At 47.1% G+C, this 12900-nt stretch overlaps 1 protein-coding gene across 1 annotated transcript; it reads right to left on the bottom strand.

Annotated features, from left to right (window-relative positions):
- Nucleotides 1-7857: 7857 nt before the first annotated feature.
- Nucleotides 7858-11029, bottom strand: LOC119298849. Its single transcript, XM_037576154.1, has 2 exons — nucleotides 10778-11029; nucleotides 7858-10703 (listed from the first exon to the last, which is right to left on the bottom strand). The coding sequence occupies exons 1-2, from the start codon at nucleotides 10936-10938 to the stop codon at nucleotides 8171-8173; spliced, it is 2694 nt and encodes an 897-aa protein (XP_037432051.1). The 5' UTR covers nucleotides 10939-11029; the 3' UTR covers nucleotides 7858-8170.
- Nucleotides 11030-12900: the final 1871 nt, after the last annotated feature.

Genomic DNA, 12900 nt, shown 5'->3' with positions numbered 1-12900 from the left:
CCTATGCATCGGCATGTCATAAAAGAACAATTCATGCACACCTAGTAAAGGCCAATGCATAGTATAAACAGTTTCTTGCAACTTTATCATATTGGAAACATAGAGAGGTGGAGATATAGTTCCTCTCTCATAATAATTGCAAGTAGGAGCAGCAAGCACATGCATATTATATTCATCAAAATCATCATGTGCAACGGTAAAAGGCAACCCATCAATATAATCCTTAATAAGTGCAAACTTCTCCGATATAGTGTAGTCGGGAGAATTCAAAAAGATAATAGGACTATCATGTGTGGGTGCAATAGCAACAATTTCATGTTTAACATAAGGAACTATAGCAAGTTCGTCTCCATAAGCATAATTCATATTGGCATCTTGGCCACAAGCATAGCAAGCATCATCAAAAAGGGATATTTCAAGAGAATCAATGGGATCATAACAATCATCATAGCAATCATCCTCCGGTAAGCACGAAGGGAAATTAAACAATGTATGAGTTGAAGAGTTACTCTCATTAGAAGGTGGGAACGGGTAGCTAATCCGTTCTTCCTCCTTTTGTTCTTCGCTCTTCTCATCATCTTTTTCATCCAATGAGCTCACAGTTTCATAAATTTCTTCTTCCATAGACTCCTGCAAAATATCAGTCTCTTCTTGGACAGTGGAGTAGTACTCAATATATGGTTCAACATAGGCATTAGAAGCATAATTATCATAGCAATATTTAAATATGGCAAAATTTTCAGATTTGTAAAGAGTAGCATCATACTTTTCAATCAAAGAAGCAATTTCATAAGCACCCTTAAAAGCAACAAATTCTTCAATTTGTTGAACATCATAGTAACTATAAACACCCTTAGCATAAGAGGATACGATTCCATTATCACTAAACAAACATTGGTAGGGAAGGTGTTTCTTAGGGTCTTCAGAACAACAAGTATAATCATATATTTCACATAAACTCCAAGCATAGCATTGCAAACGATGAATTTGATCCAGTAAAGTTTTCCCTTTTTCAGATATTCGGTGTCACACAAAACAAGCATGCTCATCTAAAGATTTGCCCTCAACTAAGCTAGTTGGGGTTTCAGCACGAGCACATAGGGATCGAAGATGATCCAAGTAATAGGCTTCAGCAGTGTGATAGATTTTGATTGGTTCTTCAACCATTGGTTCAGTAGGTACAACTAATTTTTTTGGTATTTTGCGTTTCCTACCCATAACTAAAGATAGAAAACAACTAAGAACAGCAAATAAAAATTACTTAGTGATAAAGCAAACAAGCACACACGAGAATATTCACCCCATGCAATTGCTCCCCGGCAACGGCGCCAGAAAAAGGTCTTGATAACCCACAAGTATAGGGGATCACAACAGTTTTCGATAAGTAAGAGTGTCGAACCCAACGAGGAGCTAAAGGTAGAACAAATATTCCCTCAAGTTCTATCGACCACCGATACAACTCTACGCACGCTTGACATTCGCTTTACCTAGAACAAGTATGAAACTAGAGGTACTTTGTAGGTGTTGTTGGATAGGTTTGCAAGATAATAAAGAGCAAGTAAATAAAAGGTAGGTGCTTCTTAGGTTAAGAACCAATAAAGTAAATATAGCGAGTGTGGAAAAGCGGTGGTAGTAGTTGTGAAATTGCCCCTAAGCAATTAACTACTTTACTAGACCGATAGCAAGTATTATGTGGGATAGGCCACTGCTAGCATGCCATCCCTGACTTGGAATTCTATGCACTTATGATTGAAACTATTAGCAAGCATCCGCAACTACTAATGTTCATTAAGGTAAAACCCAACCATAGCATTAAGATATATTGGTCCCCCTTCAATCCCGTATGCATCAATTTCTATGCTAGGTTGAAGCTTCTGTCACTCTTGCCCTCCAATAGATAGTCCTATCCACATACAACTAACCCTATGGTGTGATCCATGCGTGAAATCATATGATGGGCACCAAAGGACAGCAACATAACCACAAGCAAATTAAATCAATCATAGCAATTCATCAACCACCAATAAGACAACGAAAATCTACTCAGACATCATAGGATGGCAACACATCATTGGATAATAATATGAAGCATAAAGCACCATGTTCAAGTAGAGGGTACAGCGGGTTGCGGGAGAGTGGACCGCTGTAGATAGAGGGGGGAAGGTGATGGAGATGTTGGTGAAGATGGCGGAGGTGTTGGTGTAGATCGCGGTGATGTATCAAAAATTATAGATACGACGGAGACGTATCAATCGCACCGCACCGGAGTTGGAGGCAGCCGAAACCCTAGCCGCGGGGAGGGGTCGCGCGCGAGTGCTTGCCACCACGAGGAGCGGATCTAGCCGGAGGGAAGGAAGCACCGACGTGAGGAGAGCTCGTGGGTGTGCAGTTCCGGCGGCGGCCACCGGAAGTAGTCGGAATCGCCCGTCGTTGTTGGCGGCGGCGAGGGTTCACGGGAGGAAGAGGAGAAAATGAGAGAGCGATGGAGGTTGTTCGCTAGGCTAGGTTGGTTGTCTCGCTGGGCTGGGTGGGCTGGGTTAGTTGTAGCGCTTTTCGTGACCCGCGCTACGACTACGTTTCTATTACTAGCGCGGCCCAACAAACCCATGCTACTACTATGACCTGTCTGCAGGACACGATTGGGATATTTACTAGTAGAGTGCTTTTTTATCCACGCGCTACGAGTAATATTTACTAGTAGCGCGGGTCAATATAGTTCGCTACTACTAAGTAGCAGTACCGCGGGTCAATATAACACGCTACTAATAAGTGGCTGTGTATAAGCTTTTTTCCTAATAGTGAGGGCTGGGACGAGGTGCTCGTGGAAGTGGAGAGCTGCAACGCGGCGGAGGAGGCCATCGCGTCGGAGTGCTGCGGCGGCGGCGGCAGCGGAAGTGCGTGTGCGGGCAAAACCCTAGGTCGGATTGACCCGCTCTGATACCAAGTCAAAAGGAATTATTTGCTGTGGTTAGCCTCAACCGGCTGGCATCTTTTTATATTGATAGATCAACTTGTACAACAAGGAAATGCAACGGGTATACAACACGTACACATATATATAGAAAATGCAGCTCTAACACTTTCTACTGTATCAGTTTAGTTCACTTTCCATGATGATTATTAAACTTCCTGCACCGTGGAAAATTTTCTGAAAATTAGGGATGTAAGTGGGCGTATCTACGATGCCCATAACCGTCTACAAAGGGGAAAATAAACTAATCAATGTTGATTTAAAGAACGACCTAATACAAAAACCATGAATGTGGACATGCATGGATTTCGCAGACGTGTCCACTAACATGCATCTCGTTGGCAATGTATCAAATTGCAGTTCTCGATACCCCGCAAAAAAAGTAGTTTTCAAACCATACATTATGATTTTATTTAGAAAAAGACGGAACCAGAAGTAAATTACATAACTGCCATTAGTAATGCATCAGTCTCCTGAAGGAAAAACTGAGACAAGAAATTGGCATTTACACACAATACTTCACTCACAGTCTGTGGCATGACATACAATTACAATTTTATATCATACCTGGCGAGACGGGCCGGCCCGGCACGGCACGGCACGGCCTGTGCTAATCGTGCCTGGCTCGGCACGGCCCGCCGTGGCACGTTTAATAGCCGGGCCGTGCCGTGCCGGCCCACGGGCGCAGCTCCTTGGCCCAGGCACGGCCTGATTAGTAAACGGGCCGGCCCGATGGCCCGTTTAGCACGCTGGGCTGCATATTTTCACCCTGTTGGACTAGTTCTTAGGCCTATTGGGCTATATTTTACGTATACATCTATAAAAAAATCTGAAATATATATAAAAAATTAAACGGGCCGTGCCGTGTCAGCCTGCGTGCCCAGGCTCCAGGCCCAGGCACAGCCCAAGGCGTGCCGCGTGCCAGGCACAGCCCGTTTAGCCCGTGCCTGGCCTGGCCCATGGCGGGCCGTGCCGGCGTGCTTGCGGGCTGACCTGTTTGGCCCGGCCCATTTGGCCAGCTATATTTTATATGTGCATCTTGGAGCCACAACTCGCATGCATACGTGCAGAGACGAATGAAAACTTGCAATGAACAATATTAGAAAGGTTAAAAGAAAGCTTAAACATTTGATAACCAAAGGCAAATGACTTTGAATTCTATAGTAGGATGCAAAAAAAGAAGAAGATTCATGCATTGGGTTTTTTCCGGTGATTGTACATTGATGGAAAAGAGAGAGCCTACATATGCAAATCAAACTTTTTTATGATATTTAAGGGATCTAACAAGCAGTCAACATGAAAAATGAAAGGTGCAAATAGATTAATTAATAGACACATATAACCCAAAGCATATAATAGAAACCAATGTGTTCTCAAGATAAATATCAACCTCTAGGCTTCTATAGTGATTAGGGTGGTGAAATTTCACCAAAACTGACAATTCCGCATCGGAGTAAACTCAGTTTTTTTTTGAGAAAAAAATAAACCCAGTTTTTCTTTCAGAATATCTGAGGCCCTCGAGGTCTCAAATTGAAAGTTTTAACGGACGAGGCCGGGCCTGCTCGTCTGCATGGGCACGCGACATGGGGGCGATACACCGCATCAGAATTCTGCGTTACCATCGAGACGCAGGAGAGACAGAAACGAGATCCTCAATCTGCTGTCCTCCAGCAGCCGCCGCCGCCGCCGCCGAGCGAGATGTCGGAGCTACCGTCGTCGTCGCCCTCCACGCAAGCCAAGCTCGTCTCCCACCCTTCTTCTTCCTGCACACGGACACGTCGGGACTGGACGAACCTCGACGACGGGCCGGCGGGGCTGATCGCCGAGCGCCTCCTCGCCAACGACGTCGCCGACTACGTCTGCTTCCGCGCGGTCTGCCGCCCGTGGCGGCTCTGCTCCACTGACCCGCGCGAGCACGGCGTCCTGGACCGCCGCTTCCACCCGCGCCAGTGGATCATGCTCAGGGGCACGGGACACCGCGGGCGCCACTGCCTCATCAACTCCTCCACCGGCTGCTCGAGGCACGTGGACCTGCCGGAGCTCGACGGGCACGACGTGTTCGGCCCCACCATGGAGGGCCTCCTCGTCCTCCTCCACAGGGGGACATGGGCAGTCCGGCTGCTCAACCCGCTCACCCGCCAGGCGGCCGACCTCCCGCCGACCAGAACCCGAGGGATCCCAAGACACCAAGGAAAGCGTTGCACGTGTCAGGCGCTGGCCTTGCCGATGACAGCACCGTCGCGGTCGATTTCGATTTGTATGGAATACTTGCCGTCGCCAAGCCAGGCGACGGCCACTGGACGACGGTGGTCCGTCGTTGCCCATACTTCTTGCTGTCCCTGTCTTTCGCCGACCGCTTCTATGGCCTCACCCACAAGGCGGTGATGGTGTTGGAGACTAGTGCAAGCCAACCGCCGCGGCTGGTCATCGCCGCCGACCTGCCTACATCATTAGACAGGACAAGGAATTATGATTTCCATCCCGTGGACAACGGCGGGGAGCTCCTATTCGTGTACCGAGGGCAAGGCAACAATGACAATAATGAAGATACGAAATACGAGGTGTACCGGGTCGACTTGGATTCGAGGAAGATGGTGCCCATCCACGGGCTCGGTGGACGCGCGGTGTTTATCGGCTTTGAACATGCCCTATCTGTCACACCTTCGGTGTTCCCCTCCATTGGCGCCGACGCAATCTACTTGGGATTTGATATGAAGACTCCAGGTATGCAGGACAATGGCCCAATTAATCTCATGGATGGAACCTCTGAGCCTCGTCGATCCGAATACAGCATCGATGGCATGCCACTTCATGAGCCCCTAGGTCTGGACGACTATCTATCATGGTGCGTCACGTGCTGTCGTCACTATCCCTACTCATGTGTTCCCTGTTCAGAATTTGCACCAGGAGATATATTTGCCGTCGCTTAACTATTTTGTTAAGGAAAAATGAAAAGACTTGTAAGAATCATTCAACCTCTCTACTATGATCATTTGTCTATATGAACCATCTGGAACTCACCATGCATGAATTTAAATACCAAGGACACTGTTTATTTCACAAAACTAGTGCGCTTGTTGATTTAATTTCTGTCGTTGAACTACCATAACTTATTTGCAGCCTAGCGTAGTTAGTTGTCGATTTATTCACTTTGTTGAACTGTAATCTGATATGCTGTGGCAGCGTAATGTACTTGTGGATTTGGTTTCTGTCGCTGAACTATCATGTGTATTATGGAATTTTATCCTTGGGAGGAACCGTTTGTGTTACGTATTGAGTTGTTGGGTGTTCCCCTATTTAGACAGGTCATGTGAACTTAGAAGTCTTCGATTCTTTCCAGAAGAACAATTCATGTCTGTACTGTTGAAGGCTAATTGTTGCTGGACTGAATTATACACATTGAATCCTACTAACTTCCACTGAATTTTGTTTACTGGCAGCCTAAATGGAGAAACAAACTGATTGACTGGACATAATACCTGGGGCTATCTACATGAAAAAACATCAATTACCTAGGTGATAATGACACATTCAGCAGAAGCAACCTGAGAAAAAAACAAATGCCCTGCTGCTGAACATAGCTAGTATATTCAATGACTGAGACCCAAAAATTCTACATGCAAGACCTACTATCCCTCGTGCTAATGAAGAGCACGTACACTGCACAAAATTAGCACTGAACTAACAAATTACAGCCCAATAAAACACATGCTGCTACAGTCCCCCTGAGCTGAATTGATGAGCAATAACTCATTTTCCATCACTGACAAAAGATTTCTCATGTAAAAATCGAAACAAATCATTCATATGCTAAGCTGGGGTAGACAAATACCAATGCTACCATATAAAACTCCTAACCTTGATATCTGAAATGAGCTGGTGAAAAAGAAAATAAGAGGAAACTTATTATTTGTGTAGATAAAAAGGCATGTCTGGAATTTCATTCTATTTTTAAAAGGTATAGACTTCAGCTACCTTTTTTCAGTTGATGAAAACCACGTAAGTACCTCGAGTGCCTAAGTCTTTGTATCATAATTCATAAGCATGTTTTGCATCCAAGAAAATAGCGGCTGAGCAGGACTTGTGCTCACTCAAGGAGGACGTCACTGCCACAGTTGCTCCGCTTGTCGACAAGAAGCCTAAGTACCTAGTCATAAAGAAAAATAATTTCTTATTTGATACACTTAGCATAACAACCTGCACACCAACAGAAAGGTCCTCTCGGCAATCCTGCTTCCACCAAGCTAACAAGAGCACGACGATTTGTACATCACAGACAAAGAGAAAGACTGGGGTACCAGAGCAGCTTGTATTAATTTTCTTGCCCTGGTCAACGTCTTGTTCTCAGCTTGGCGTTCTTTGCGCGGAGATCTTCTACCTGCATTATCAAAACAATGTCCAGAATGAATCAATGAGTATGCCTTTCGATAAAATATAATAATCAGGCCAAAGAATAATAAAATCCCCAGTTACTCAGTTCACACATGCAACCATGCTTCCTTATAACTTCTACATGGAGTTATCAGACGAAATTAATGTGAACCTGTCATAGGAAATACAGTACAAAAGAACAGTGGTACATATAACAAACATATATCACTCAAAGTAACTGAAAAACAGCAGCAATTTAAATTCATGCTTGCCCTAGAATATTGAAATCCTTTTCTTGGCTTCTTACTGTCTTGCATACAACAGCGAGCAGTCACAGAGATCAGAGATGGCAAGTCAATTAACTGAATGAGTGAACAACACTGACAAATGGGAAGAGTTAGAGCACATCTATCTCATAGGAGCAGCTGCTCATCAGCTCCAAACAACAACACTGTGGGTCCAAAACAGCAGCTTGCAAATGTTCTAGTGATCATCAAAAGTTCACAACTGACAAATCACCACAAAACAAGCATAGCAAAGTTCTTATTTCTCTGACTTCTCCCAGGAGTCATAAAAAGACACAACCACACACACACATCAGTCACAAGACATGATAAATTTGCAGAGTCCCACACACGATACAACAACAAACATGTCCATGAAGCTTAAATACTTGATAGATGATAACTTGACACCACGATGCATCACGCGACCTCCTGAATCATCGGTCATTTGATGCCAGAATTTGTAATTGCGTTGTCGAAACCAGCCTCCTCCTACTCCTGCTCATAGTCCTAAGCAATGCAATTAAGCCTTCTTGAAGCCGGCCTACTTATTTAACGATAGTTTCATCATTGTAAGATTGGGTGTAATCCACACAGGAGCAGGCCAGTTGGACCAAAGCTGAGGAAACACAAGGCTTTCCCAGCTATTATTATCCAAGCGAAGTAGTCCTATATCACGACGATTATCCTTATGTACAGTTATGTACTCATTATCGTCAGTGAAGTAGACACGATTTTCCTTGAGAGCAGGGCATTCTTTAGTGCTGAGACAGAGTGACTGGTTATGACCAAGAAACAGCGCATGGCCGTGCAGGCAATCAATTTCCACAAGCTTCTTGGCAGCAACATCAACCTCATGTATTTTAATTCCTTTGGTGTGCAGTGTAAGTGATGAAATATCATCAGGATTGCCACTATACACTTTCAATCTCCAAACAAGCAGCAAACCACCCCATGGAGCTTGAAGAATGTATGCTCCCTGAATCTCAAAATCGTCATCATCATCCACACCCATGATAGTGTTCATTGTAACAGCAGGCCCACTAAGATCAAAGGTGTGAATTTCTCCCATTAGAGTCGCTGCATACAATAGCCCATCCTTGTAGGTGCAGTCAAAATAATCAGTGTGAGGTGGCAGCCAGGTCCACTTACCGTCCCCTACCCTTGCAAAGGATAGCTGACCAAACGGCATGTGGATGAGCACCACTATGTAGCTCCCTGTGGGTGTATCATAAAACACAAGAGCCTTTTGGTGGAAGACTTCCCTCAGGGCAGCTGGAGCAATTATCTTTGGAGGGCAGATAGCTTGGTTTGCCATGTGCCTTGAGTATTCATACTTGTGGACAGCACCCGAGTCATCACAAATGGGCTTCATGTGCTGCATCGTGGTCACTGAAGGGAGAGCAATCTGTTGACCAGTGATCGGATTGACAAGGTGCATTTCAGATCTCTCGTCGACGGTGACCAGCAAGCCAAGAGAGGACCCAATCAGAAACCTACTGTGGAGAGGCGGCTCCGGGAGAGTTAGCCAGTAAACCCTCTTCTCCACAAGGCTGTAGAGACAGGCAACATTCTCGCTGGAAGATTCAGAGCAGTAGAACAGGCACGGCGTCTGGGGCTGCTTGTGTGTGCCAAGTTTGCGCAGGGCGGTGTAGGCAGAGTGCCAAAAGTTGCAGACAGCACCAGCACGTACGAGGTCAGGGATCTCAAGGGTGGCAAAGACACGCATCATGATGTCCTCTGGTAGCTCCAGGAGTGTAGTGCCTACCGTAGCCTCAGTCGGTGATGGTCTCGAGAGTACATGATCCCATCCACTGAGCCAACGGTCATTTGATGGCAGTTTCATCACCGTAAGGCTGGGTGTAAGCCACACTGGAGAAGGCCAGTTGGACCAAAGCAGAGGAGACACAAGGTCCACCTCGCGATTATTGCTCAAGCCAACTACTCCAATATCACGAGGGCTACTCTTACGGTTTTTATTGTACTCATCATCGTCAGTAAAGTAGGCATGGTTTTCCTTGAGAGCATGGTAATCTTTGGCACTCAGACAAAGTGGATGGTTGTGCCCAAGAAATAGCACATGGTCAGGCAAGCAATCGATTTCCACAAGCCTCTCTGTGCCATCATCAACTCTGTGTAATTTGATTTCCGTAGTATGTGGAACATATATTTCAGGGTCACCATCTTCAGCAGGATCCTCAAACTCTTTAAATCTTGAAACAAGCAGCAGACCACCCCATGGGGCCTCAACAATGTATATGGCATCGGGATAAAAATCCTCGTCGATCCCCCTGATAATCTTCATTGTAAAAGCAGGACCGTTAAGATCGAAGGCATGGATTTCTCCCTTTATATCCACCGCGTACAACAACCCATCCTTGTAGGTGCAGTCCTGATAGTGATGGTGTGGTGGCAGCAAGGTCCACTTTTCATCCCCTACTCTTGCAAACGAGAGGTGGTTGAATGGCTCGTGGATGAGCGCCACGATGTAGCTTCCCGTGGATGTATCATGAAACAGAAACGCCTTGATCTGGAGTTGTTCTCGCAGCTTACAGCGAGCGACGATCGATGGCGCGAAGAAAGCTCGTCCTGCAAAATGACATGGGTATTGGTACTCGTGGACAGCACCCGAGTCATCAAAGATGGGCTTCACGTACTCCATGGTGGTCACTGAAGGAAGAGCAATCTGTTGAGCAGTGATAGGATTGACGAGGTGCATTTCAGATATATGGTCGACGGTGACCAGGAAACCGAGCGAGGACCCAATAAGAAACCGGCGGCGGAGAGGTGGCTCCGGCAGGGTCAGCCTGTAGACCCTCTTCTCCACGAGGCTGTAGAGGCACGCAACATTGTCACCAGCAGATTCAGAGGTGTAGAGCAGGCACGGCGTCTGGGCCTGCTTGTGCTTGCCGAGGCTGCGCAGTGCGGTGTAGGCGGAGCGCCACGAGGTGCAGACGGAAGCAGCGCGTACAAGATCAGGGATCTCGAGGGTGCCGAAGACGGTCATCAGGAGTTCCTCCGGCAGCTCCGGCGGTGTGCCCACCGTAGTCTCCATCGGCACTGTATTCTTCAGTGACCTGGGAGAGAGACCTAGCAGCTTAGGTGAAATTCTCAAAAACGTGAGATCCAGGGGAAAGGAAGAGCAAATCACTGGAGGCTGCCGACGCGAGAGGTATGGCTGGGCCTTGGGGAGGAGGAGCCCTGCCGCCGAGCGCCGCCGGTGCGTCCCACGAGCGGCGTGTCCGGCGGCGGCGATTCGATCCGTCCACGCTCCTGACCGGCGAAGGGAGGCGGTGGTGATGCGGGAGCCATCTGAAGCCTTCGCGCTGTCTACCCTACGGCGGCGGGAGCCTGGAGACGGCGGCGGCGGCGAGAGCCTGGAGCGGAAGAGGCGGGTTGGAGATTTGGGGTCGGAGAATAGTTCTGTTTTTTTTTCACTTGTCAAAACTGTATGATCTGTACTCTCGAAAAAAAAATAGTATGATCTGTAGTGTACTTCTACTTCAAATTACTGCATAAATGATTTCAATCCATATCTTAGTTTTTGCAAACAAAAAAATTTAGGTCATGATGCATTGATAAACGGAAATGATAAATCTCGAACGTTCGGGGTTTGATCATTGCAAATCTATCCAAATAATAAGTACCACAAGTGTGAGTGTGGCATGAAGTAACACCGCTATGGTGTTATTACAACTGAAATTGTCATCCAAAAGATAAAACTTGTCATCCAAACAGAAAGTGTCATACTTCACAACTAAAATTGCCATTCTCAGATAACTAAAGTTGCTATCAAAAACGTCAGGGCAAAATTGCTTCGTGCCACACAGATGACACTTACCCAAATTTAATGTTTTTATGGCATTTTTAGTAACGCGAGGATCAGGAGCAAATATACCTTGTGAGCTTTATGGCTTGGTATGTATTGCGTTGCCCCACTCAGCCTGAAATATTTGCCCCCACTCATCTTATTTTCCTATAATATATTTCAAGCTGATGTATAAGAAATATAAATAGTTAGGGCATCTTCAACGGTAAACACGCAAATTTTCTTCCGCGTCTGTCCGCGGACGGGGGGGGGCAGTCCGCGGACACGGATGCGGAAGGAGTCATCCAACTCTAGTCGCATACATTGCAAAATCTATTTAACAAACCGGATGAAACTCGGTCAAACCGGACGGATTTCATTCAAGATCTAATATAATTTACATAAATGGATGACATTTTGACGGTTTTACTAAAAAAATATTTAAAAAACACTAAACCCTATATCAGACGACCACCTCGTAAGTGTGGCTGCCTTGTCCGGCGTTCGTGCCATCGTCGTCGTCGTCCCTCTAGCTAGCGGCGTAAGGATGCTGGAGGTCCACGGATGCCTGATGCTCGCGGAGGAGCCGCTCCGTCTCCTGTTGCGCGGTGCGAAGGGTCGCCCTGGCCACTGCCGAAGGCACTGGCGGCGGCCTTGCCCCTGCCAGCGTTAGCGGAGCAGTTGCTAAGCGACCACTCCTTGCCGATTTTGGTGAGCTCGTCGTCAAGGAGGCGGCGGCACCTAGCGGCCGTCTCGACGGTGGTGACGGAGCGGTTTAGCGCCCACGCCGTGGTGAGGTCATTCCAGACCCATTTCGGCGCCACTTTCATCTTGGCGAATGCGGATCGGCGACCAACATTGTGCCGGTGGTACCTCACCTGCTGTCGCGCCTTGCGCTTGGCCTTGGACACCACGGCCCTAGAGCTGGAGGCACCGCCAAAACCACCATCACCAAGGAAGTGGAGGATGCGGCCACGCGCCTTGGTGATCGTGCGCGGCAACTCCTCCTTCGTATGTCGGGGTGGCGTCATGGTGGCGACGAGGGCCCGTCGATCCGCGCGTAGCGGCTGTGCGGCGTGGGTGACGCCAGATCGTCCTTCATTGTGACGCCCCGAGACCGATGTGCCAGGTGTCTTCCAGTTATTCGCTGTCGTTGTCATGTCATTCGCTTGCGTGTTGCATCTTGTCATGTCATCATGTGCATTGCATTATCATGTTTTCAAAACTTGCATCCGTCCCGGTCTTCTCGTTCTTTCCGTTGTCCGTTCTGAGCCCAGACACACTTGCACGCGCCCGCGGCACCTCTGAAATATTATTTTATATGTGGCTGGAAAATGTTCTCGGAATGGGTTGAAAGTTGGCATGCGCTGTTGTTAGGTTGTCAGTAGGCCGCCTGCCAAATTTCATCGCATTCGGAGTCCGTTTGATGCCCCAACGGATGACTGTAGCGGCATTATAGCCGGTCT

Source organism: Triticum dicoccoides, chromosome 5A (genome assembly GCF_002162155.2).
Source record: "Triticum dicoccoides isolate Atlit2015 ecotype Zavitan chromosome 5A, WEW_v2.0, whole genome shotgun sequence".
Classification (NCBI taxonomy): domain Eukaryota; kingdom Viridiplantae; phylum Streptophyta; class Magnoliopsida; order Poales; family Poaceae; genus Triticum; species Triticum dicoccoides.
Note: the sequence above shows the minus strand (reverse complement) of the source record. Positions and strands in the feature narration are given on the sequence as shown.

Coding starts and splice junctions, on each gene's coding strand:
- LOC119298849 (XM_037576154.1), bottom strand. CDS start 10,938: ATGGCTCCCGCATCACCACCGCCTCCCTTCGCCGGTCAGGAGCGTGGA. Junction 10,704..10,777: donor TCTCGCGTCGGCAGCCTCCA/GTGATTTGCTCT, acceptor TCTCTCTCCCAG/GTCACTGAAGAATACAGTGC.